The following is a 25276-nucleotide window of genomic DNA, read 5'->3' on the forward strand; positions in this document are numbered from 1 at the left end:
AAAATTAGAAAGCAAGATTTAACCCAACCTGTTGTTGGTGGGGGAGGAGTCATATTTGAGCTTCCCTTGAGCGGAGCTTAGCCGTTTACAATCACCTTGATATGAGAGGTTTTTGCTACTCTTTTACATTCATTGAAATCATTGCTTGTCATTGGATGAAATCTTTGGGTGAGGGGCCCAACCAATGCTTCAGCTTACTATTCAACCCATGTGGCCCATAATTCATTGCAGTATTTACTAATTTAGACAACTTGATTCCTTGAAGCAACTACTCAAATAAAGCTTATTGCTGAAGGGTATGTGTTAACATGAAGTTACATTATTGTGAAGCTTCCTGATTGAGCCACTGCTAAGCATAACTGTAATTCATTTGAACTCCTGGTTCCCCAAAGTGGCAGGTTGCAGTGGTAATTTACAACTGATCCTGTTGGGAAGAGATAAGGACAACAAGAATAACAAGAGGAACATCATCTTCTGAGTGGTGGTTGCCCTTGCAGGAGCAACAGATCAGTTTAATTCTGGGTTTTCCAGACCCTCCTGTGGAGTGGAAGGTTAAAGGGTTGATGGAATAAATATCAGCCTGGTCTCAACTTTGGGACATCTTGGATTTCTGTTGAGGAGGATGCTTCTGTGAGGCTACAAGGCCTGACAACAAGCGGGTAGGTAGGAAGTTGTTAGGGTCCCCTGTATGACGCTGGACAGTAATCCAGGGTACACTCCAAAGTTTCTTGATGTCCCGGGTCAAGGCCTGGAGAGCCAGCATTTGAGTCACTCAGGCTACTTAACCCAAGGTATTGTTGTCCAAGACGGTTGTTAAACATCTCTTTCAATACTTGAACTTAACATCAAAAGCTAAGACCAATAAGTTTTGTATCATCAAGGATGGGGTTGATTTGCTTAGTACATTGGTTAATTGATTCAATATTGGGTTCAACAAGGGCCCGTGCAGTTGGGTTTTAATTGGGCATTTGTTTAGTGGTCTGGTCAGCGCAGGATTCAGTAATTATTTCTACTCTCTTAAAAAGGAGTTGGGTGACCTGCTTCCCTTGCGTCTGGTTTTGATTTGATCTTATGACAAATTTTGCAAGGTTTATATTGCTTGAAGCTCACCTGATAATATTTTTTGGCCAATTGAGTAAGTGTTCCTTCTTCAATTGAATTTCTTGAGGGTGTTGACTGCCTACCAGGAACTTTGGACTTTGAAAGCAATGTGTTAAAGAAAAATCAATGCTCGGCGGAAATGAGCGTCCGGACAACGTTTGGGATAATTGGAATTTTGGGATCAGTCGCTCAGAGGGGTTCAATCAGGTTTATAGTGATCTTGCGGAGGTCATGGAACAAAAATTCAAAGAGCCAGCGGAGTATTTCAGCAATTGGGTAATCATTGTTTGAAATGCAAACAAGAAGCGGGAGCTGAACACGATATTGTCTATGATTCACGGGGGAAGGCCAATTGTCTATGAGGCTCATCTTTTGAGGAAGATCCCGGGGGTTGAAGTCACTACTACGGTTTGGAAGGATCTGCTTCATGAGTTGATTTGGCCGAACGTTAGGATTGAATTGAAGTTGGGAATGCCAATCATTTTAATGAAGGATTGTACTCACACCGTCTTGGGGGAGCCAGTGGTAACAATGGAGAAGGGGGGGGGCGGTACGTTGTCAACATGGTGGAAAACAAAATTATTACTGTGACTGCGACTAGCCCAGGGCTGGTGTAAAGCCCGCCTGCACCACGCACTTCACAAACCTTTCACAAGCCCAACTCAGACCCATATAGCCACTGTTCCTTCCATTCCTAGCTCAGCAGAGACCAACTCCTTACTGATATGTCTCCCTGAGCTAGGTAAGCCATCACACCTTTTCCCTTTCTCTCTCTCCTTCTATTGTATTTAGCAGAGACCAACTCCTTACTGATATTTCTCCCTGAGCTAGATGAAATAAAGATCCCCAACATTGGCATCAGAATCCCTCAAGACCGTCGTCTCTCCTGAGTGCTAGTGCCTAGCCCAGTGAAGAGCTTGCATCTCTTAAACTTTTTTTTCTGATCCCAACATGTGTTGTGTAATGACTGTTTGTGACAATTTTTTTCTCTTTCCATATTGTTTTCTCTCTACTTTTTTCCCTCTTTTTCTTTTCTCTGTTTTAAAGTCTTTTACGTAGCGTGGCCTCTGCGGCAAGAGGGGGGGTGTTTTGATATACATGTCACAGACATCTCACAGACTCGCCGCAGCACGTTCCACACTCCACGTCCCGGGACAATCCTGGGCCGTTGGTGTTTCTCTATGGAATCTATCAATACTCTCACCGGTGTGACTCAATAGCCGTATGTGAAGGGGCTTGCTTCCATGTAGCCTATCTCAGCTAGGCGATCTTGTAGATCCTCTGGCAACCCAAAGACCACATACTGAGCGAGGTCAAAATCACCTAATTGAGAGACCTCCGCGACATCAAAGTTAATCAGGCTTTGAAGTGTCCTGGCTCTTGTGCTGAAACCTTGAAAGGACTCCGTCAACAGCATCTTGAGCTGCTTCACTTGTTTCTTGAGCTCCATGCGCCAATTGACTGGTAGAGCCACCTCAAAGATCCTGGTCTTGAAACAAGTCCAGGTGCCGGCGAGCAACTCCTTGGATTGGTTAGCAAAGAAGGCCATGAGGTTTGTCTCGGCAATGAGAGTGCCTGCAATCTTTATCTTGTTGACAGAGTGGGCGACGTCTTTGGTTGTGAAGAAGATCTGTAGGGTGTGTACCCATTTCACAAACGGCTAGACCTCCTGAAACGGTCCGCAGAAGACTGGTCTGTCAGATGTGCAGAACTTCTGCATGTTGATTTTCTCCGTGTCAGCTTGTCCACTCCGAGTGGGGTTCTCTTTCTTCATTGCTCCCCACATCAACATCATCTCCTCAAGCTGTCCAAGTAGAGATCCAATTGCTTTGTTGGCTTTACAGTCCGCTCGACGATCTTCCTGATCCTTTACAAGGGCGGCATGTTGGGCCTTGGCAACTGCCTTGAACCAGTCTTTCGCCGTGTCACCAACAGGCTTGGACAACGTGGAGATGCTGGCAGACGGGATTTTTGCGGTCTGATCTGCAGAGGTGTCGATTGATGAGGAGAACGGCGCTTCTGGCATGTTGGGAAGATTGGTAGAGAACAAAGGGAGGGGTGTGATGGGCCGTGGATGTGTGCTTGTGGCAGTTGTCTGTGCTGAAGCTATTTGCGCTAGTCTTTGGCGTTTGGCGTGGGCGGCACGGATGATAGCTTCAGGGTCTGACAAGGGGAGGAGGCTTTCTGAAGTCGAATGTCTTCTGGTGGTCATTCACAGGACGGTGGCGGTAGATGAGAAAAATGGGAAAAAAAGATTATTTTTTTTCTGGTCCAACAAAAGAAGGAACAGGGCTGTTGGATAGTGTGAGACCCCCCTTGAGGACTCACAAGCAGGGATTACATAATCCACTCAACGGACTCTTAGACTCGGAATCCCCGCGCTCTCCTAGCTCAGCAGAGAGAAGATAACTTCTCTCCTGGGCTAGGTGAGCACTTTCATCTCCTTAATCATCTTATCATCAATTGTATCTAGCAGAGAGAAGCTAACTTCTCTCCTGGGCTAGCCTTCTGCAATACATAAGTGGTTCCTAGAAAGCCTTCCCAAGGCCCAGCGCCGGTGTGCCAGCCCAGAATAAGGTCTCAGTGGAGAGTCCCAAGTGGACTCTTATAGATAGGTTCGGACGGAATGGATAGACGGGCAGACGGAATTGGACAGAACAGACGGACAGAAGAGGGTCGGAGTTGGATGAACGGAGCTTTGAATTTGGGGGAGTTCGGGAGTAGTAAAAAAAAGTGTAAGGGTTGGGAGACCCTTCACTGAGCCGGAGAGGAAAAGAACGGGCAACGGACACAGAGGCAAGCTTCTAGGTCCAAACTTGCTTGATTGCTGGTTCGGAGAGACTGCTAGTCAGTTCTCTCTCTTAGACATGAGAGAGAGAGAAGGGAGAAAGAAAACAGCAAGGTGGCTTATACCTGGTTCAGAGAGACTGCTAGTCAATTCTCTGCTGAACCGGATAAGGAGAGGGAGCGGACTAAGTATCTATATGTGACATGTATAGTGTCCTAGTGACACCTTGTGAACCCCAAGGGAGGAGGGGGGTTTACAGAGATTTTCCCCGCGGTATGTTGATTTTTGTTTGGTAGACAGGTGTTGGAATGAATGTTGTGATAGGTAAGCCAAATGGGTTTCTGACAATTCAATGTTTGAGTGAGGATGAAGTCGATGTTGGTGTGCCTTTGTCGATGTGTTGGGTTACAAACTTGGAAAAAACGTATGAAATCGCCGAAATAAAAGGTGAAGAAGGGTGATTGTGTCCTAACAGATCTTGATGCTTGTTGACAGGAGAAGGAGGCAACAGTGGTAGCTTCAGAAGGTCCTTGTATGCTTTGGTCTGCTTCTGACGTTTTGCCCGTGTTGGTGGAGGTAATGGTCCCGCTAAATCAGGCTGATCCCGGCAGGTTTTTACCATAAACTTAGTCGGATGCCGGCGGGACTTGAGTGATGATGGCTAGCGCTTTGCTAGACTATAGACTCTTAATCTGTTGTTTTCTAGTTGCTTGGTTTGCATTGCTCCTCCCCACCCACCTCTTGAACCCTGGATACTCCAAATGTGGAGTTTGCCCACTCCACACTACAAAAATTTTTACAAGGTGCTTTTGCAAGGTGTTTTACTATTTCAAGATTTCCCTTGTAAAATTCAAGATTTTGCTAAAAATGTGCAATTTTGAAAGGTAATTTTCTTACAAGGTCACCCCTTGCAAAAACATACCTTGTGAAATTACGCATGGAAAATCTGAGGTGGAAACTTACAAGGTCTTTTTTGCAAGGACTTCCATTACAAGGTCAATATTTGAACAACTCCTTGGAAAATTACACATCAACCCCCCCCCCCCCCCCAATGTGTAATTTTACAAGGCCTTGTACCTTGTAAAATTCAATACCCCCGCAGAGAAGCCCGCTCAGACTTGCCTGGTACTGCTTAAGGAGCGCCGCGGGTGCTCACTTTGCTCCCTTGTTTCAAAAGAATAACATTTTGAATAGCAAAGGAACACGGGTTGGATATTGGCCATGAAGAAACTGGAAGTGCAGCAACATAGCCACCTTGTACTCTAGTTGATTTTTGAATATCAATTTACTCAAATCATCAGATCTATCAAAGTTTTTAGAGGTGTTTGAAATGAAGAGAACTCTCAACTTTCACTATATGAGAATTTTGGACATGTAGATCTAGTTATGATTGCATGTAGAAAGTGGCTCAAAAATCAATTTGGAACACCACAATTGCATGGTGGCAAACAGTCATTGCAAAAATTGCCCTGAAAGGCTGGGAAGTTGATATTGTGACGCCTGTATGATGATGATTGCAAATTGGGAACTTTATTATTTTTGCCCTGTTTATTGCATGATTAGGGCTGGGCCCCAACCCAAGGCCGGTCAGGCAGGGCGTGGGAGGGTTATTAGCAGAAAAATACCCAACCGCAGGTAGAAAGACCAGATCCAAGGAAAATCTCAATCCAAGATCACTAGCCCACCAAATCACTGCCAACACCAAAGTTTAATAGCTTGAAAAATGGATATAGTTGATTAGATGTGAAAAGGCTAATGAGATGCATCCCTTCTCCGTAGACAATGTCACAAGAAAAAGATTGAGCAAACCAACCCGGTCCAAACAGCAGGCCAAGGTGAGTGGCCACATCCAAGCCCAGATGGCTGATTGTAACACTGACAGATGGATCCTCAGAAAATTTTGGGGTGTCTGCTTGGTAAGACTTAAAGAGACAGATCCAGTTGTTCAACTGCGCCAGTGAACTTGTGGTAGAGAAGGTTGTGGGTTTTTTGAGTTATAATGGGCTACACATGAAATAGCTATTCCACATGGGGGCTGAGCTGCAAGACAGAAGGATAAAATTACATTCATATGCAGATGGAAGTAGTTAAAACAGATTGTAAGATAGTAGTAAAATTTCAACAAACCAATCATTCTTTTATACATCACAATTGATCAAGCCAAACTGGAGAGTTCAAAATTAAGCAGATATTCAAGGAATAGGAAAATCATTGAGCATATGTACAGTATAGAAATTTGTATTCATTGGGGAATAGCTATTTTCAATTCTGAGTGAATTGAAGCATGAAGAGAACCAAATAGGACAGATGCTCATGGATTATTTGGAATTCTCTCTTTTGTCTCACAATTAGATTCAGAGATACTAACCACACCAGAGCCAGATGGGTTCTTTTTGGGTGAATTTCAGAAGGAGATGATCACAATTCAACACATAAGCCCAAATGCACTAGCTTGCTGTCAATTTTGGAGAGAAAACTGCAGTCACTCACTGGTTTCCAATTGTTTTTACAACAAAAATTAATATTTGTATCCTTCCCCTCACAATTATAATTGAAGTGTTCTGCAGCTCCCACTTTGTTTGCCTGAATTACTGGTAATTTTTGCAATTAATGTTGAATTCCAAAAATAACACCTCTATTAGTTGAACTGGATTATGCCAAGAATTAAATGATCCTGATTTGGTTTCCACTCAATATAAAAGCTTACCTGGTTTGAAATACTTTTGTTTCATGCCGGGTATCTCACTGAGAGTGATAACTTTGTTGGCGCACCACCCCATCTTGAATCCAGGATTTTTAGCATCAAAGCATGTGAAGGTAGTTCCTTTATCTATGACTGGTTTTGGGCCAGCCAACACCCCGAGCGGGGTTGCGCAAGATAGTAAGAAAATGGATTTGGGGAGCTGCATTGTTGAGTGTTACTGAGCTAATGATTGGTTGATACGCGTGCCCTCCAAAGTTGGAGTTGGGATAGTCTGAATATGGCAGGGAGGTTACGAAAAAGGCTGAAAATTTTTCCTGGAGAATACCTATATGTAGGGGCAAGCACGAAAATCTGGTTTAGTTGTGTGGCAGCAAGACATTTTCATCGACACGATCAGGGCTTCTTATGAGAACGGTTGTTGTCGTTTCAGCTCGAGGGTGAAGAAGTCATACCCCCTCGCAATCAACATGGCGTCAGTTGCATTGCAACTTTCCGTCACTAGCCGCAATAAAACAAGCGTCAAAAAACGGAGAAACCGGTGCCCGTTATATTGAAGTCGAGGCCGGTATCGATCTTGGCGAAGTGCGTCGCGCGGTGTTCGTCATGTCATCCATCTTGAGTTGCCCGACCCCACACAAAAACTTGGAAATCAGGGCGAAACAAGATTCCTCTTCCTTTATATTTTTTCGACTTCCGGAGTCGATCGATTGAATAAGGGATGCTTGCCTTCCCTCTGTAATATAGTGGTCTCTCGGCACCTCGCCAAAACCCCAACCTACCGAAGCTCCTCGATTGGAGGGGGGATTAGGTAAGTTAGGCCAAAAGCCATCGACCGGCACCGGTTCCCCAGATGTTTGATGCTTGTTCCACGTAATTTGGCGGTGGTAGAGCCCCGGTCGGCAGGTGGATAGGTTGGGGAATGATTCCCCCACCTCCGAGCCGACCCGCCAAAAACTGAGCAGAACTGGCTTTTCAGGATTCCTTAGAAGCTTATGAGAAGTTCTTATCTTGTCAATTATCTTGTCAATGCAAGGGTCCAGCCCAACTGCACAAATTTCTAGACCATTTTTTCTTTCCCTTGCGTAATTTGTGCGTATCTCCAGGAAGGCTTCGTGTTGGTCCAGCGCAAGCCGAGCCGCGCCTCTGCTCGAGTCGCAGCGGCCCGCGGAAGGGCGGCATTGGGCGCCCAGAGAAACCCGCTCAGACTCGGCCGGCCCCCGCGCTGGTCAAGGAGCGCCGCGGGTGCTTGCCTCGCTCGCTCGCTCGGCAAGAATCGCAATTTGAATAGCAAAGGAACACAGGGTGGATATTGCATACCGAAAGGAAAGTCTGCGCTGGACCGCACGCACACCGCTCATTGCGCTCGCTCGCACTCGCGATGCGCTGTGTCGGTGCCTCCGACTTACAACAAGCTGAGCATCATCAGGACACCAGTCTTTTCATCATTTGACAATCCTTTAACTGACTGCAGAACGCCACACCACTTCAAGAGTCTATTGACTCGGTTTTCATGAGCACAGTGACATCATACTGTGACTGGCCATATCCAGTCCCATTAAAAAGGACATGTCTGATGCATCCTAGTGCTGATAATAAAGATGACTTCATGATGAGCGACATCCTCACCCGCTCAACCTGGTAAGTCACCCACTGCCGCATAGAATCTGAAAACGCACCTCGGACTATTTGGAGATGCTCACTACGAGTGGTGCGACATATATATCAAGGAAAGACCCATATATTATTCATTGGTCTAGCCAAAGTAAGTGGAGATAAAACAACATGGGATGAGGAACTACTGGAGGATGATAAGTTAATTGAGGTGGCTATGAGAGCAAAATAGATATATCTTATATGTACTACATATACACAACGCATGAGGAACGAAGACTCATGAGCAGATCGAAAGGAGGATGGATACAACTAGACGGCTCAAGAAATCGAAGAAGAGCGGACAGTGGAGGGAAGGGGAGGAAATAGGCGATGATACAATTGGTTTCCCGAAGCTACATCAACAGAGACCCAAGAACGGACAGAGGAGGAAGATCAACAAGCGAAGGACTGGAAGTTGGGAGTCTGTGCCTGAGGATTCCAGCGCTGCAGGTCGTCAGCCGATGCGGGAGTAGGAGCGAGGAAAGCGCAAGAGGATTGGAGGGCGCCGAAGTCGAAAGACACGGGCGGGAGGGGTGCGAGGTGCTGTTGCGGCCACGACTCGGGGCAGGCCGAGAAATCGAGGTAAGCGTTCATCGGCTCGTCCTCGTCTTCTCCTTCTGACGACGACGCCGATGAGGATGAGGCCGACGTCAAGAAGATCATGTCCGTGTCTTCCGATGAGCCGGTGCTCGGCCGCTCTGGGGACTGGATCTGTGAGAGAAACAGACGGCTTAATTAGTATCCCACTCCGAAAAAAATAAAGGCTTATCCAACTTGGCGGTGTTTTGTAACTTACTTGTTCGGCTGGTGGTGAGGTCGAGACGATCGGAGCGGGCGAGCTGGTGTTGCTCGCCAAGCTCTTCATGGCGGGTGCGGCGGACTGACGGGAGGGGCACGAGTATGGTTTCTTGCGTGCACGCGCATTGCAGAACTGAAGAAACAGTGAAAGACGTCAGATGAATGCAAGTGGTAGGCTTGGTGATTCTGGATGAGAAAGCTTACCCATCGGTTTACTTGCTCGCGGGTCATCTTCAGCTCGTAGGCGATGAGATCTTTTTCTTCCGAGGAGAATTGGTTGTCGCGGGCTAGTAGAGCATTGAGCGCGGCGGTTTGCTCCTTGGTGAATTTCGGCGCTCGGCCTCTGGGTTTGCCGGCGGACTTGACAGGGCCGGATGATGATGGTGTACCACTTGAGGTAGATGCGGATGACGATGGAGGACTAGACTGGGGAGCTGATTGGGCCGATCTGGATTGTTGGAGGAGAATGTCGACTCGAGATTGTAAGGTGGTCAGGAGTTTTTGCACGAACTGAGCTCGCAGCCTGTGATGATGATCATGTAAGGCTTGGACGAAGGACGATCGCGAATTGGGAAACGCAGCATTTTCTCTAAACTTCAGGGCGTCGGCTTGGTAGGACTTGGATAGTGATTCATCCAGCCTTTGGAGAGTGCAGGAGAACTCGTGGTTCAGGAAGTTAGCGTTATCCGGGGTGATGCCTACATGTAGTAGTTGAGGAACCAGGCTTCCGACCTCGGGGAATTGGAGTGGGGGGACATCAAAGTGCTTCTGGTTCATGAAGGAGTCGAGCAATGAGGCAGGCAGGATTTTGGATGACAGGTTTCGAATTTTGAGGGCCGTGGCACACGTCGCATTCCACCATGGAACAACCATCTTGTCCTCGAGCAGCACGATGAATGAAAAATGTGTTCAGTGGGGCCGACTTGGAAGGTAGGGGCTAATGCTAGGTTGCTTGCTGAGTAGTTGGTGTGATTTTGCAGATAGTGAAGCACTATGGGGAGGAGTACTTCCGAGTGTTGCCAGGAAGAAGCCATATTTTTATGAAGTGGTCACTCGTGTACTCTCGTGTATGATCGAATTGAGTGTTCCTTTGGTTGGTGTGTATTCCTTTTGTTTTAAGGTTTAAAAGGAAGGCCGTTCGTTCGTATTCATCTGCGCGGGGCTCGGCTGGATGGATTGTATGTAAGCGGGGGTTCGATATTGCATAACAAAGCAATCACTACAGCTCGCACCATGCATACCAATCAGCCCTTTACAAAACAACAACCCTTCTTTTCATTTGCCACACTCACCCTTTACAGACACCGTACGATATAAAACCCAAAAATGTCGCCCTCACCAACCAATGGACGACTACCCCGTCACAACATCCGGTTACCTTCCAGCCTCAAACCAAGCCCCAGACCACCTCCAGGACAACTCCTCCTTCATCACTCTCCATCGTTCCAAACTCAAACAACATCGTGCCCATCATGCCAAATCCTCATCTTGGTCGTCAAGATCTTCCAAATCTCCAGCGTGATCTACTAACGGCTTTGAAAACCCAAGACCCTCATGGTTTGACGAACTTCGAGCGTCAATTCTCCAAATTTGTGCTTGACTTCGAAAGAGATATCCCAATAAACTCACTCTCTGCGGACGAACTCAAAGCTCATTACTGCTTCAGCCACAATGTTTGTATCGCATCAACGCTGGCTCAACAGGTTCAGCTGGCCATGGATGAGATATGTGACGACTTCTCTCAGCAGTTGAGCTTCCTGGCTCCACTGGCCGATGTATCGCCGGCCGCCTCGTCGCCGCCATCCAAAGAACCCGTCGTCGAAGATAACGGCAGTCCATCGACCTCTCACACAATCCTCAAGAACTGGAGTCAAACGTAAGTACATAGCACCTCGGGCCTTGAGTCTATCCAAACAGGAAGCTCACATCTTTACTGTCTTACCTACCTGATAGCCGCTTGTCGTACCTCTTCCCATCTCCGCTCGAGCTCAAAGAGCTGGTATCCCACACCTCCATGAGCGAAACGAAGTTGAACTCTTGGTTTCGCAATGCTCGCAGCCGATCGGGCTGGGCGAAGCTATACGCGCTCAAGCCCGATGTCAATAAAAACCAGGAGAAGCTTCAGTCGCTTATCGATGAATACCAGTCCCTCAAACGTCTGAACACCCCCGAAGAGTTCAAGAAGATCGTAGCAGCGCACGAGACCTACCAGCTTCTGGAGAAGATCTTCAAATGGTTCGCCACCACCAAGGAAACCAAAGCCGCCTTATCGACACCCAAAGCCGTCAAGCCATGGATCAAGGACGTTCTCAGCAGCACCCTCAGCTCCTTGAAGCAAGGCGCAACTGGTGTCTTGGACTCGTCCAAGCAACTCCTACCATCCTTCTCCTCAAGAGGTACCACTCCGAGCTCCACCACGACCTCTTCGCCCACCGCTTCCTCGCCGCACACCGCGTCTACTGCTCCCACGTCGGTCGCCAGCTCTTCCAGTGACCGATCGGACTCGCCGGAACTTTCCCCTCGCCCTGCATCATTATCAACCTCTTCTTCCAGCCCCGTCATCTCTTCTCCCAACCTCCTCCCCGCACCCTCATCCATCCCCAACCCTCCTTGCACTGAGCTGCCGGCCGACCTGCTCAAATTCCTCTCCAACCTGCCAAAAGCATCGACATCTTCGCACAGCCCTGCCATCTCACTTTCACAGATCTCACCCGAACCGCTACCCCCCTCCAACCCCGCTTGCGACCTGTTCTCAGCCGCCTCCCTGGCCTCTTCCTCCAGTCTCCCAGCACAGCCAAGCGCATCGCTCGAACCTGCCCTGTTACCCTCCGCCCTCCCGCCTGCACCTTCGGCCTGCCCCATCCCCTGGAACAGCAGTCGGCCGGCCCCCTGCTCCGACTCCTCGAGTCGCCCGTCCTCGTCGTCGTCCATGCCCAGCTCGGTCGTCTCATTCACCAGCAACGCATCTGCACCCGCCGGCATGCCCGCCTCGGCGGACAAGATTTACATGCATCCCTGGGTCAACCCGCTGCTGCCACGCTCTGCCCGCCCATCCCGATCAGGCTCATCGGGTAGCCTTCAACGATGCGAGCATCTGGGATCAGTCTCTCCTTTCTTCTGGAACAGCCCCGAGCAGTCGCCCTTCGCATCGCCCCGCTGCCAGGCCTCCCAGCTCCCCCAAAAATCAATCCCCTCGGCACAGCCTCCTTTCCAGTTCGTGCTCCCCCAAACCCGGCCCATCGCTCTGACCATCCTCTCGTCTAGTCCCACCGAGCCTGTTACCGACGAAAGGCCCTCGTCCTCTCACCCTTCCATCTCCTCCGCGCTCTCGAAAAAAACAACACAGTCTTGTCTCTCCGGACAATTCGACGATGCCCCTGAAGACCTCTAACCTCTTTCCTCCCCTCTCATATTGTATATAGACTATGTAATATTTTTTTGGGTTCTTGGACTCTTCCTTCGTCTTGCTTCTTCAGATCGTCTTTCTTCGCCGTGTTTTACATATGCGTAACATGTGCGATTGTTGTATTGGTGGATAGGTACCGCACGTTGTCGTAATGGTGTAAATCAATTAATCCTCACCCTTTATTCACTTATAGCTATAGTTAATGCATACTTCAGCTACCACATAAATATATATATTGGTCTAGAATTCAGTCCCAAAGCAGCTATACAATGTCAATGTCAGACATTGCGCTTCGTGAGTTGGATTTAGCACAAGTCCCTTCCTCCGGGGAGACGCTTGTGCCTCCCCGGTCCCAGAGATCGAGGTGATATTGAGTTATTAACTGCGGCCTTCGCTCACCTTCGAATCCAATTGCAAGGGCTGCACAAATCCTTTAGAAATGTTGAGTGCTTGTGTCTGCAAGAGCCTCTCGCTCACATGTCTGAAGAAGACAGATTTTCGAACATGTTTACTTTTTGGACATGGCTCAAGAGTCATTCATTTCAATCAAATCTCCCCACGAAAACGCAAGAGGAGCAGTAGAATCAAAGCTCCATACGTGCAAAAATATCACATCCCGTTTGGTCTAAGTAGACTTGGTATGCTTTACATTAGTCCAGCTCAACAAAGAAAAATGAGGGAACCATTAGAGTAACTACAGATTTAACTTTGAATAAAACGGGACTACGACTCACGAGAGGGGGTGCATATAACTTGAATGTGTTCAAGAGAGCTAAGCTCACATGGGCATCAGACGAACACTTCAATGGAGCGACGGCGTACGTGGTCATCAGAATTTTATTGAACTTGGGATATGCCACAAATGAATTCCACTGATCACTCAAACCATAACTCCTCTTTTTGACAATCATGTCATCTTCTGCGAAAACTGCGCGCGTCTACAACTGGCTTGGATCATTATGTGCCTCATTAGTTTGGGCCCTCTGTTCAGTAACCCATCCAGTTCAGCATGGAGGTGGACAAACAGGTGCTTTGACGACAGTCTTTATTCAGACTTTCTGATTGTTATCACTTGTGCAAGATTAGTGTGTTTGAGGCAAGGTCTTGTGAAAGGTGCGATATTTTGAACTCGGATTGCTTTGTTGTGCAGGGTGATGATATTGTTTGATTTTTCGTGACTTGTATCTCAAGTGTGATAAAGATGGGAGAATATTAGAGGGTGCAAGTGGATTAGAGCGTAATCCAGATCCTCTCTTCCATATGAAGTTGAGAAAAATCAAGCCTTTTGAATTCTGTTCCTTGCTTTCATTAAAAAGATATGCGGTTGGTAACAATAATGATTGATCGGAGAAATGAATGCCTTTGAAACTAGGCACAAGGTGTTGGTACTAATAAAAAGCGTACATCATGACTGATCGGAGAAATGAATGCCTTTGAAACTAGGCACGAGGTGTTGGTACTAATAAAAGCGTACAAAGTTTAATATTTATCTAATACAGTATGAGGAAGATCGAAATAGATGTGGATGAGTTGAAGAAGCCATTTTGTGGGTATTTTTGATGGGAACAATGGTACACGAGAAGGACGAAGAAAAAGTGCAAGAAAACTGCAAGAATAGAGAAACAACGAGAGCATAATAGAAAACTGTCGAAGCAAAATTTAATATATATATATTAGTCGACTATGTTTAGAATGCGATGGGAGAAAAGCTATGAAGTACTGACTGGGCTTCATGATTCAAGCAGGCTTAGTGTTTGAGCCTTGAGCAAGGTCCTTGAGCTCTTGTGGAAGCTCGTTGACGTTGAAGATAACACCCATGCCGCGTGCAATTCGAGCTCGGATGGGGGGAGGAAGGGAGTCAGGAGCTGGGGGTAGCTCAGATCCACCAATCTTCTGGAGCTCTTGAGGAAGTTCGCCGGCGGAGAAGACCATGCCCTGAGGGCGATTGGCCCGTGATGAGGATGGGGTAGCACGGCGTTGGGGGGCGGCCTTCTGTGGTGGCTTGCGGTGGCGGCTGAAGTCACGGGATGGAGCCCCGATCGGACAAACTCGCGCATCCGTGTCGTAAACGGTGCGCATCTTGCCTGGCCTGGGCTTCTTCTATAAAGAGGAGGGACGTTAGGCAGTGAATTTATGCGGAGTAAGGAGAAGGGGGATAACTAACCCTACGACCGCGCGCTTGACCTGTGAGGGACTGGTGACACAAAAAGGAAGATAAGGAGGCAGATAAGCAATTGAACGAGAGTGCAAGCCAACTGAGAGTGCAAGAAGTAGGATGAGTGCTCACACCTCCTCCGAGGAGGGAAAAGATCCTACAAGAGTAACTCTCAGAGTCCTTGAAGTGCTAAAGACCGGCTTTCTAAGGGTTAATTTAAGGGAGGGGGAGGGGAAAAATTCGAGGGAAAGGATGGGTGTTAATATATCAAGTCAGAAAAGGAAAGGGAGAGGAGTGTTCGTATTAGTAAGAGGGTATGAGGGCTTCTACTCACAAGCGTCACTTGTAGGAGGATGGGGAGTAATTAAGAGGAAGAGGTTGAGGATGGAGGGAGATGGGGAGGGAGTTGCCCCGTCAAGCAGCGAGTCTATTTAAATTAGGTGGCTCAGCACCACCAGCAGCTTCTTCTCCGGTATCCCCCTGGTGCCCTTTGTTCCTTCACGCGCCTTCCCTGATTCGCGCTGCTCCTGACTCTTTGCTCAGCTGCCTTTCAACTGGAGCGTGGTCACTAAATCGGGGTGCGCGCAAGGCGAATTGTGATTGGCCAGACACAGTGAAACTCTATTCACTGTCGATTGCTGAGCATTCTATGTGATCACAAAGGATTAACAGAAGTATGGTGTTACGGAGTAAACATGTTGGTCGGTATTCAACCGTGATCGCCACGGCGAGTATTGATTGAACGGCAAAAACTTAAACCCCAACAGCTTTCTACTATATCCTCATATGTCTTCATCGTACAAGCTATGGATTTTTTGCGTAGGGATCTAAGGAAGAGATTCTGGGAAGCCGCTTGTTTGTTGTGAGCCTTCCCTCTTTACAAGTACGTCCATTTCCGTAAAGCTGTAATGGTATAAGCAAGTAACAGGTATTTATAGGCAGGCGCTTTTTGGGAGTACATACTTCGGGAAATGACCTAGTGTCAAAGAAAGAATCAGACAAACCAATGGCGACTTATAAGATAGATAAATATCCTACATCTTGACTGGGAAAAAAAAAATTACATGTCTTTTTTCGGCGACGTAGAGAGCTGCCTCAACCAAGTTACCTTGGATCACGTTGCAAAGCCTGAATCTTTCCAATAACGTTGCCGCTGGTACAATTAACCCTAAGGAAAAAAATTCATAAGTGTTACTGCCTTGTTGGCAACTGGTGACTCAACGCTGCAAGTGTATGTTGCATTAGAGGGGCTGAAAGATCACAAGCCTGCTTATTGCTTCATGATCATCCAGTTCGACAAAGCAAATCAATATGGCAATAAAAAATGCAACAGGCTGTTTGCAACTGAACAAATTATACCTCAGAGGGATAGATCATTTGGTAGACCTGGTTTGAATCATTTACCTGCTGGTGCTTCGCTCCTGTCCTCCAGTCAACCATGATACAGAGGCGTTGTCATTTTGGGTTGACTGTGGTCGAACACCTTGACGCGTGATCTGGAACTCATCCCTCAGTTGATTCTGAGCTGGCATATCTCTTGGCCAAACATCACGTTAAATATGTAGAGCTGCTTTGCCCTCCGCATTGTGAGTGGGTCGCTAATGCGAATCGATCTAGCCCTTCTCGAAATCAAGTGGTCTATGTCAAATGACTTCTGACACAACGCGACGAGTATGGTTACATGGGGGGTGATAAATGCCTTCGTGCCTGCATACTCTGAAGGACACTGGTATCCGTAGCAAAAGTGGATCGGCCAGAAGCTCAACCATGAGTGGAATGGTGACACGACATAAGACAAAGTTTCTACATAGAGGGAGTTCGACGCTCATGCAAATCGATACAAGATAGGCTGAGTGGTCAGCAGCAGACCCGGTTCAAGGATCATAAACGACTCGCTGGTTGCTCAACTACTCTTCTGAAACGTCGGGCGGCTATCTGGTATATCTGACCAACCGACTACAAAACTATATAGCAGTGGCCGATGAAGGGAATCCTGAGCTACGTATACGGAGGCCAGATATGGCTGGCAGAGCTAAAAATCTAGGTCGTTTCGCTCCAGGTTATGATGATCAAGAGGGATCAAGCCTTCTGGAACAGTGGGCACCCGCGGGGCTTTTGAGGGCGACCGGGGCCCGGGTCATCGCTTGAACGCTTCCGAGCGGCCGGCGCGCCGCGGAGCAGGGCAACATGCATTGAGAGGCTGAAAAGACGCTGGCGTACATATTAAATGGTGGATTGCTAGAATCCTTGATGACACCTTGAGAGTGCCTCCTGCTCGAACAAAATTAAAATCTGACTGCAGGTCGTACAATCATTCTCGTTTATTTTATACGACCGGCAACACCTTTCATTCAGGATTTGGTTTTTGAAGATTCAGCAAAATTTTGAGGCAAATTTTGAATGATACCCTCACTATTTTCGTGTGGTTATGCCCCGCGCTAAAGTGCCGGCTTTGTTTCAAAAATTGAGTCGAATGAGGTCGGCTGTATGAGACTAAAATATTATGCGGGCTAATCAGTTCTTCTAAAACAGTAGGGAAGGCTCTTTGAAATGCGCTTAGACTTACGCTTAGCTTATTAGTGTGGTTTGAAGGATGACTGGATTTTTTAATTCAATTTGAGAGGTTTAGTCAAGAGTATGGAAGCCTGGAAGGGATTGGTAGCGCTTGCTCGAGCAGAGATTCAGAGCTTTTAATAAGAATTTGTTTACCGCAGGCACGACGCCCCACGCCAAGATGCATGGATATAAAGTGTGATATGTGATTTTGATAACGCTATAAGAACAATTAAGAAGATGCCAGGGATTCCTCCACCTCCCATACAGTCTTCAAGAGCTGGAGTCAAACGGAAGTATGATGTTCCAACTGCGGTACCGTCTATGCACGAAACAACGCTATGTATATCTTGGTATGGAATCTAAATTTTTGTTGTATTTATTGGAGGTGCGGACTCAATCAGACATTGGGGGTTGTTAAAAATCATGATTGATCAGAGAAATGACTGCCTTTGAAACTAGGCACAAGGTGTGGGTAATAGTTCGTGTACAAATAATAACTTTCATGTAATACAGTTTGGAGAAGAGCTAAATGAGGGCGGATAAGTTAGGAAAGTCATGTTAAGGGTATTCTACATGAGAGCAACCGTCCACAAGAAAGACGAGAGAAAGGGCAAAGGAACTGCAAAGAAAGAAGAAACATTAAGAACTGTTGAAATAAACACAGCATGTATGTTAGTCGAATGTTTTGAGCTTGAATGAAAGTGAATTTATGAAGAACTGACTAGGTTTCATGATTCAAGCGGGGTTAGCCTTTGAGCCTTGAGCTCGAAGTTCCTTGAGCTCTTGGGGAAGCTCGTTGACGTTGAAGACAACACCCATGCCGCGTGCAGTTCGAGCTGGGATGGGGGCAGGAAGGGAGTCAGGAGCTGGGGGTAGCTCAGATCCACCGATCTTCTGGAGCTCTTGGGGGAGATCGCCGACGGAGATGACCATGCCCTGGGGGCGATTGGCTCGTGATGAGGATGGGGCAGGGCGGCGCTGGGAGGCTACCTTCGGTGGTGGCTTGCGGTGGCGGCTGAAGTCACGGGATGGAGCCCCGACCGGACAAACTCGCGCATCCGTGTCGTAGACGGTGCGCATCTTGCCTGGCCTGGGCTTCTTCTGCATAAAGAGGAAGGGACGTTAGAAATTGGCCAGTGGATTTATGCGGAGTAGGAAGAAGGAAGAGAAATAACCCTACGACCGCGCGCTTGACCTGTTAGGGACTGGTGACAAAACAAGGAAGATAAGAAGGCAGATAAGCAATTGAACGAGAGTGCAAGAATTAGGATGAATGCTCACACCTCCTCCGAGGAGGGTCCTACAAGAGTAACTACCAGGGTCCTTGAAGTGCTAAAGACCGGCTTGCTAAGGGTTGGATTAAGGGAGGGGGAGGGGAAAGATTCAAGGGAAAGGATGGGTGTTAATATATTAAGTCAGAAAAGGAAAGGGAGGGGAGTGTTCGTATTAGTAAGAAGGTATGAGGGCTTCTACTTACTAGCGTCACTTGGAGGAGGAGGGAGAGTAATTAAGAGGAAGAGGTTGAGGATGGAGGGAGATGGGGAGCGAGTTGCCCCGTCAAGCAGTGAGCCTATTTAAAATAGATGGCTCAGCACCACCAGCAGCTTCTTCTCCGGTATGCCCCTGGTGCCCTTTGTTCCTTCACGCGCCTTCCCTGATATGCGCTCCTCCTGGCTCTTTGCTCAGCTGCCTTTCAACTGGAGCGTGGTCAATATATCGGGGTGCGCGCAAGGTGAATTGTGATTGGCCAGACACAGTGAAACTCTATTCACTGTCGATTGCTGAGCATTCTATGTGATCACAAAGGATAACAGAAGTATGGTGTTACGGAGTAGACATGTTGGTCGGTATTCTACCGTGATCGCCACGGCGAGTATTGATTGAACGGCAAAAACTTAAACTCCAACAGCTTTCCGCTATATCCTCACTCAGGTCTCCACCATGTAAGTTATGTCTTTTTTTGCGCCGGGAGCCAAGGAATAAGAGGGTCTGGGCATCCCTTTGCTGGTTGCATGCCTTCCAGATCCTTGTTACAACAAGGCTGAAACGCTGCGCTGCGCTACAAAAAAGCGGTCTTTTAGCGCAGCGCAGCGGGGAACCGCTACGCGGTCAGCCCAAAAAGCGGTAGCGCAGCGCCAGTATCGCTGCGCTACCGCTGAAAATAGCGGGGTCCCGCTTTTTTCCCGACCCAAAAAGCGGTAGCGCAGCGGGCGGGGCCATTCCTTTCAGCGCCGCGCAGCGGCCACCAAAACAGCTGCGCTTTTTTGGCGTGCAGCGGGGGAGCGCTACGCGACCAGCTCAAAAAGCGGTAGCGCAGCGATGGTTCCGCTGCGCTACCGCTGAAAGTAGCGGGTCCCTGCTTCTTGCCCGACCCAAAAAGCGGTAGCGCAGCGGGCGGGGCCGCTACTTTCAGCGCAGCGCAGCGGCCACCAAAACCGCTGCGCTTCACGCTGCGCTGCGCTTTTTGAAGCGCAGCGCTTTCACCCTTGGAACTTACAAACATGTCTACTTCCGTAATGCTTTGTTAGTATAAACCAATTCGTGATTTGAGTTAGTGTTAGACAAAAAATCTAGGAAACTAAGGATGACTTGACCAGATGGCCAAATATTATCATTTCTTGAGTTGATTGCACAACGGGTATAGCTTTCTTTACCGGCGATGAAGGGAGCTGCTCCAACCAAGCTGATCCCATTCGATTACACTTCATGCCCCGGATTTTTTCAGAAGAGTTACAGTTACTGTTAGTACAGCTTGTCCCAACGCAAAATTCACAAGCGCTGGTGCCTTGTTGGGAGCTGATAAATCAATGTCCCAAGTAAATTGAATTTGAATCAGAGGGACTTAAACATCACTCAACGGTTCTCTGTTTGATCAAAATGCGACCCAAATCAAGACAGTATTAGTCAATCGATACGGCAATAGGAAAATCGACAGCATGTTTGCAACTCAACGAATCAATCCTTTCAGACTGAAAAGTAAATTTCTTGGTAGACCTGGGTTGAATCACCTGGTCAATTTTTGGTGGTGTCCTCCAGTCTGCCATGAAATAGGGGGTGTCAATATGAATTAACTGTGGACGCGCAATGTCGAGCTCATCCCAGTGTCGATTATTCGCCGGCTTGCCTTCTAGCAAAGGATGGTCGTGATAAAGCTGTTTAGTCCTCCACCAGACTAGTGAGTCGCTGGTGCGACTCAACTTTTTCAAAAATTACGTGGTCGTAGTCAAGAAACGTCTGAAAGAACCCGAGATGTACGTTTGCAAGGGGATGATAGATGCATTGATTGGCATAACATGCCCTCTCAAGCTCTGCCGCTGGCATGCGAAGCAAAAGTGAATCGGCCGGGAGTCCACTCATGTCATGAATGGAGTTGAGGTAAAACATCAGACAACAGCTCTACAACGAGTTCTACACTGAAACAAATCGTTACACGATAGGCTAATGTTCAGCAGCAGACATTGGACAAGGATCATAGATGACCCTCGCTGGTTGCTCAACCACTCTTCTCAAACGTCGGCGGGCTTCATCTGGTATATGATATATCTGACCAGCGGACTTCAAGGCCATAAAGCAGTGGCCGATGAAGGGAATCCTGAGATAAACGCAGATCAGATATGACTGGTAGAACTAAGAAAAACCCTGGTCGTTCCGCTCCAGGTACGTGTTTCAAATTGTCGATGATCTTGCTCAAGCCTTCGAGTGAGAACAGTGAGTTCAACATGGAACAACGCGGGGCACCCGCGGGGATTTGTAAGGTGGCCGGGCCATATTCTTCACACCGCAGCTTGTACAACTTTAGGCAAGGCTCTCTCGAATATGCTTCAACTTATGCTTAGCTTATTAGTGTGGTTTGAAGAATGATTGTAATTTTTTAATTCAATACCTTCAATCTGAGTGATGTGGTGGACAGTGTAGAGGCCTGGAACTTGGAAGGGCTTCGTAGCGCTTGCTCGCGTAGAGCCTTTGCAGATTCCCCACCTTAGAACATGCCAGTGATTCAGATTGCTTTCAATGAGGTTATTTTTACCACCAATAGGACGACGACGCCCGAAACCAACATATTTTCATGATTATAGAGTGCTAAATGTGAGAGCATAGCTCTATACAGGCAAAAAAGTAAGATGCCAGTGATTGGCCCACCTCCCACATATTCTTCAGGAGCTGAAGTCAAACGTAAATGGGATTTCCCAACTATGGTCTATGCAAAAAATAAAATCATATATTCGCATGGAATAAACAATTTGCTTGTGTTTATTGGAGGGGCGGGCTCAACAAGGGTGTGAGGTTGGTAAGGGTTGGTAACAATGATGATTGATCGGAGAAATGACTGCCTTTGAAACTAGGCACACGGTGTGGGTAATAGTTTGCGTACAAATAATAAATTTTATGTAATACAGTTTGAAGAAGAGCGAAGTAGAGGTTGATGAGGTAGAAAAGCCATGTTAATAGTACTTTACATGATAGCAATGGTAAACAAGAAAGACGAAAGAAAAGTGCAAGGGAACTGCAAGGATACATAGAAGAGAAAGTGAGAGCTGTTGGAATAGAATTGCATGTGTGTTAGTCGAATGTGTTAATGTTTGAATGAAAGAGAAGGAATGAAGTGCTGACATGATTCAAGCGGGCTTAGCCTTTGAGCCTTGAGCTTGTAGCTCCTTGAGCTCTTGTGGGAGCTCGTTGACGTTGAAGACAACACCCATGCCGCGGGCAGTTCGAGCTGGGACTGGGGGAGGAAGGGAGTCAGGAGCTGGGGGTAGCTCAGATCCACCGATCTTCTGGAGCTCTTGAGGGAGGTCGCCGACGGAGAAGACCATGCCCTGGGGGCGATTGGCTCGTGATGAGGATGGGGCAGGACGGCGCTGGGGGAGTGCCTTCTGTGGTGGCTTGCGGTGGCGGCTGAAGTCACGGGATGGAGCCCCGACCGGACAAACTCGCACATCCGTATCGTAGACGGTGCGCATCTTGCCTGGCCTTCCTCTGTATAGAGAGGAAAGGACGTTAGAAGTTGGCCAGTGAATTTATGCGGAGTAAGAAGAAGGAAGAGAACTAACACTCCGAGCGGGCGCTTGACCTTTGAGGGACTGGTAAGAAAAAAAGGCAGATAAGCAATTGGTCCCGAGTGAAAGTGGACAGAAAGTGCGCCGGGGGATATGAATACTCACAATTTACTTCGAGGAGGGAGGGGGCTCTCCAAAAGTAACTCCAAGAGTCCTAGAAGCGCTGAAGACCCGCTTGCTAAGAGTTGGATTGAGAGGGAGAGGGACAAATTTCAAGGGTAAAGATATGTGTTACTATGTCGAACCAGCAAGGGAAGCAAAGGGCAGTGGTGGTGAGAAGGTATGAGGTAGTGTACTTACCAGCGTCAGTTAGAGGAGGGGGAGGGGAGGAGGGGGGCAGTAATTGAGAAGAAGAGGATGAGGATGGGCGATGGGGGGAGGGAACTGACGGTCAAGCAGCGAGTCTATTTAAGCTATGCGGCTCAGCACCACCAGCTGCTGCTTCTCGGAAATCTTCTTGCTACCCTTTGTTCCTTCACGCGCCTTCACTGGTACGCGCTCCCTTTGATTCTTTGCTGAGCTGCCTTTAAGCTGCAGCGTGGTCAATAAATCCGGGTTACGCGCAACTTGGATTGTGATTGGCCAGACACAGTGAAACTTTATTATCTGTTGTTTGCTGAGCATTCTATGTGAACACAAAGGATCACAAGAGGTATGGAATTACAGAGTGGACATGTTGATCGGTATTCCATAGTGATCGCCGCGGCGAGTTTTTATTGAAAGCCAAAAACTTAAACCCCAACATCTTTCTGCTACATCCTCCACAATTTCTTCATCGCACATATCTATGAAGCAGATTTTTCGTAGGCTCCGAGGAATCAGAGACGCTGGCGCGGTCAGCTTGTCGTACGACTTGCTGGTGTCTCTCAGGGCTAATGTTTCAAGCATCACTTTTATAGTCTTTTAGAGATAACCTCCACCGGATGTCAAAGACAGGTGACTACTTGGAGTACTTCAATGTGATAAATCTCATAGAGGTCACAGACGCTTCAGTTGAATTGATTTGGGCAATATCCGCATCCTGAGCTATGTAGTATCAGATAAATTCCCTTCAACAGCAATGAAGAAAACTGCCTACACCCATGTGTGATCTCATCTACTCTTCATATTCCCATTTATGCCAACGAACGTCTTGATATTTTTTCTCGACACGTTTCGTGACTATGAGAGGCAATCGCAATCTTGCAGCGGGCTGTGGAAAGTGTATTGGTCTGTGCATTGTATATTTCTTCTGCTCAGCTTTGAAAACGACTCTCTCTTTATACCGGGGTTTAAAATCTCCGATCATATCATCCATTTTTACTATTTCAGCCTTTGACCTATGGAGGCCAGTCAAGAAGTTGGTCTTTCGTCCCACGCGTACCAAGTAACCATGGATCAATAAGATCAAGGTTTCAGCGCGACGCCGCGAGGGGGCCCGGGCTGCCGCCTGCACCATCTAATCCGACAAGAAGGAAATAAAACAAATGCAAAAACAAAAAACTGGCCAAAAATGCGGCTGGGTGAGTGGGTCGCAGCAAGAAAAACGTCAGATGGCGGGCGATAGGAGAAAACTGGTTTCCGCTAGGTGCAGTCTGCAGAGAGCGGCGAACTTTGGGGAGTAGAGGAGCAAGATAAGGGGACGATGCCTGAGTCTTGGCTTCCAGCTTCATACGTATTGCTCATGTGGCAGTCTAAATGACTGCGATTGGAGGCGAAAAGTCTGCCGACCCTGGCGTGGTTTCACCTCCCGACAGCCTCCTGCTGCGCTCCGGAAATATATAACCAACGAAAAGTGAAGCGCCATTAAACCTCGTTGGCAGCAAATAAGTCACTTCAAAGGCCGCTGGGATTGGTTTTATCAAGGCGAACCTGAAAAGCATCAGTCCCGCGGTGGTAGTTGATGTATCAACCTTTCTAAATGCACAACATGGACTCAGCGCTCCCTTATCGCAGTCTGATCCTGCCCCATGTTACGCAGTTCGGGAAGCAGTGGTGGGTGATCGTGCCAAATCAAAAAAGCGATATGCTGCCGCAATCTCCTTTAACCAAATCTCCGAAAGAAACATTTTACAACACACCCGATCGACTGATACAACTGGTCTTATTTTGATGATTGATTGTACCATGAACGAAAGGTTGTGCATTTATGTCGAGTGCGTCGCGTCTCAAGTGGGACAATCCGATCAATTTCTTCTCGCAATCAAGTGGCGGTCTCAATATAGCATCTGAGAGAACCTGACGTGTAGACAGCGAGAGTAATAATCACATTGCATTATACATGTCCTGCCTTTCTACCAGTACTCTGTTATGAACCTTAACGCTCGTTGTGAAGCTCAGAGCCTCTAAAGATCCAACAGCGCAAGGCAATTGGTCGGTGACAGTGGATAGGACGAGTTGATCGATCGGAAGTCCAATCAGAGATACACCCCATTCACTGCATGGAATGGAGACAAAAAATTAGTCAACGGTTTTGCGCTGAAACTTGCCGATACAATACAGCGTTGGGTGGAATACCCACCATGGTTACTCAACTACGGCGGACCCATCTAAGAACATCGGCGGGCTTCATCTGCCATCCACGTAACAAGACGACAGCAGGACAGGATAGCAGCGGTGACCGAAGGCAATCTTGAGAGCTATGCGAAGGCCAGATATGACTGGCAGAGTGACCCAAGAATCGGGTCGTTTCGGTGCAGATGGCAATTGGCGATGATCGAGTCCTGCCGTCGAAAGAGAATTCCTCACGGGGGCAGACGGGACCCATGCGGGCCCCTCGAGGGCCGGGGCTTCAAGCTTGCGGCCTATAAAAAACGGCTCCGAGTCCTCCAATCCTGTCGCCTAAGGACACCGGAGGAGACGGCGCAATGAGATGCAGCAGGAACTGAGAGTTTATTGACACAGTTCTCCTCACCATCTGCATCCAAAGCTTGTATTTCCTTCTCAAAAGCATGCAACCCAAATAAGGTTGAGACTCCGCACGCGCATACATCCAAGTGAAGGTCTCAGGCAAATTGATACACCCCCCAGTAGACTCTCCGTCCCAGAGTCCGCCGGGTTGTCACCCAGGATTGATGAC

General features: G+C 47.7%; 7 protein-coding genes across 7 annotated transcripts; 1 reads left to right on the forward strand and 6 right to left on the reverse strand.

The window, feature by feature from the left end:
• Positions 1-507: 507 nt before the first annotated feature.
• PtA15_3A271 (uncharacterized protein) lies at positions 508-763 on the reverse strand (the record flags this gene model as incomplete). The annotated part of the gene is made up of 2 exons (XM_053167223.1): positions 508-537; positions 641-763. The coding sequence occupies 2 exons, from the start codon at positions 761-763 to the stop codon at positions 508-510; spliced, it is 153 nt and encodes a 50-aa protein (XP_053018461.1).
• Positions 764-6200: 5437 nt separating this feature from the next.
• Positions 6201-6798, reverse strand: PtA15_3A272 (uncharacterized protein; the record flags this gene model as incomplete). The annotated part of the gene is made up of 3 exons (XM_053167224.1): positions 6201-6278; positions 6380-6480; positions 6597-6798. The coding sequence occupies 3 exons, from the start codon at positions 6796-6798 to the stop codon at positions 6201-6203; spliced, it is 381 nt and encodes a 126-aa protein (XP_053018462.1).
• A 1841-nt stretch (positions 6799-8639) lies between these two features.
• On the reverse strand, positions 8640-9917 carry PtA15_3A273 (uncharacterized protein; the record flags this gene model as incomplete). The annotated part of the gene is made up of 3 exons (XM_053167225.1): positions 8640-8957; positions 9043-9177; positions 9249-9917. The coding sequence occupies 3 exons, from the start codon at positions 9915-9917 to the stop codon at positions 8640-8642; spliced, it is 1122 nt and encodes a 373-aa protein (XP_053018463.1).
• Positions 9918-10113: 196 nt separating this feature from the next.
• PtA15_3A274 (uncharacterized protein) lies at positions 10114-12435 on the forward strand (the record flags this gene model as incomplete). Its single annotated transcript, XM_053167226.1, has 3 exons — positions 10114-10137; positions 10346-10920; positions 10998-12435. The coding sequence occupies 3 exons, from the start codon at positions 10114-10116 to the stop codon at positions 12433-12435; spliced, it is 2037 nt and encodes a 678-aa protein (XP_053018464.1).
• Positions 12436-14187: 1752 nt separating this feature from the next.
• On the reverse strand, positions 14188-14529 carry PtA15_3A275 (uncharacterized protein; the record flags this gene model as incomplete). The annotated part of the gene is made up of 1 exon (XM_053167227.1): positions 14188-14529. One exon carries the CDS (start codon positions 14527-14529, stop codon positions 14188-14190), a length of 342 nt encoding a protein of 113 aa, XP_053018465.1.
• Positions 14530-17896: 3367 nt separating this feature from the next.
• PtA15_3A276 (uncharacterized protein) lies at positions 17897-18241 on the reverse strand (the record flags this gene model as incomplete). Its single annotated transcript, XM_053167228.1, has 1 exon — positions 17897-18241. One exon carries the CDS (start codon positions 18239-18241, stop codon positions 17897-17899), a length of 345 nt encoding a protein of 114 aa, XP_053018466.1.
• Positions 18242-21777: 3536 nt separating this feature from the next.
• Positions 21778-22122, reverse strand: PtA15_3A277 (uncharacterized protein; the record flags this gene model as incomplete). Its single annotated transcript, XM_053167229.1, has 1 exon — positions 21778-22122. The coding sequence occupies one exon, from the start codon at positions 22120-22122 to the stop codon at positions 21778-21780; it is 345 nt and encodes a 114-aa protein (XP_053018467.1).
• Positions 22123-25276: the final 3154 nt, after the last annotated feature.

The sequence above is a fragment of the Puccinia triticina genome, chromosome 3A (assembly GCF_026914185.1).
Source record: "Puccinia triticina chromosome 3A, complete sequence".
Classification (NCBI taxonomy): Eukaryota; Fungi; Basidiomycota; class Pucciniomycetes; order Pucciniales; family Pucciniaceae; genus Puccinia; species Puccinia triticina.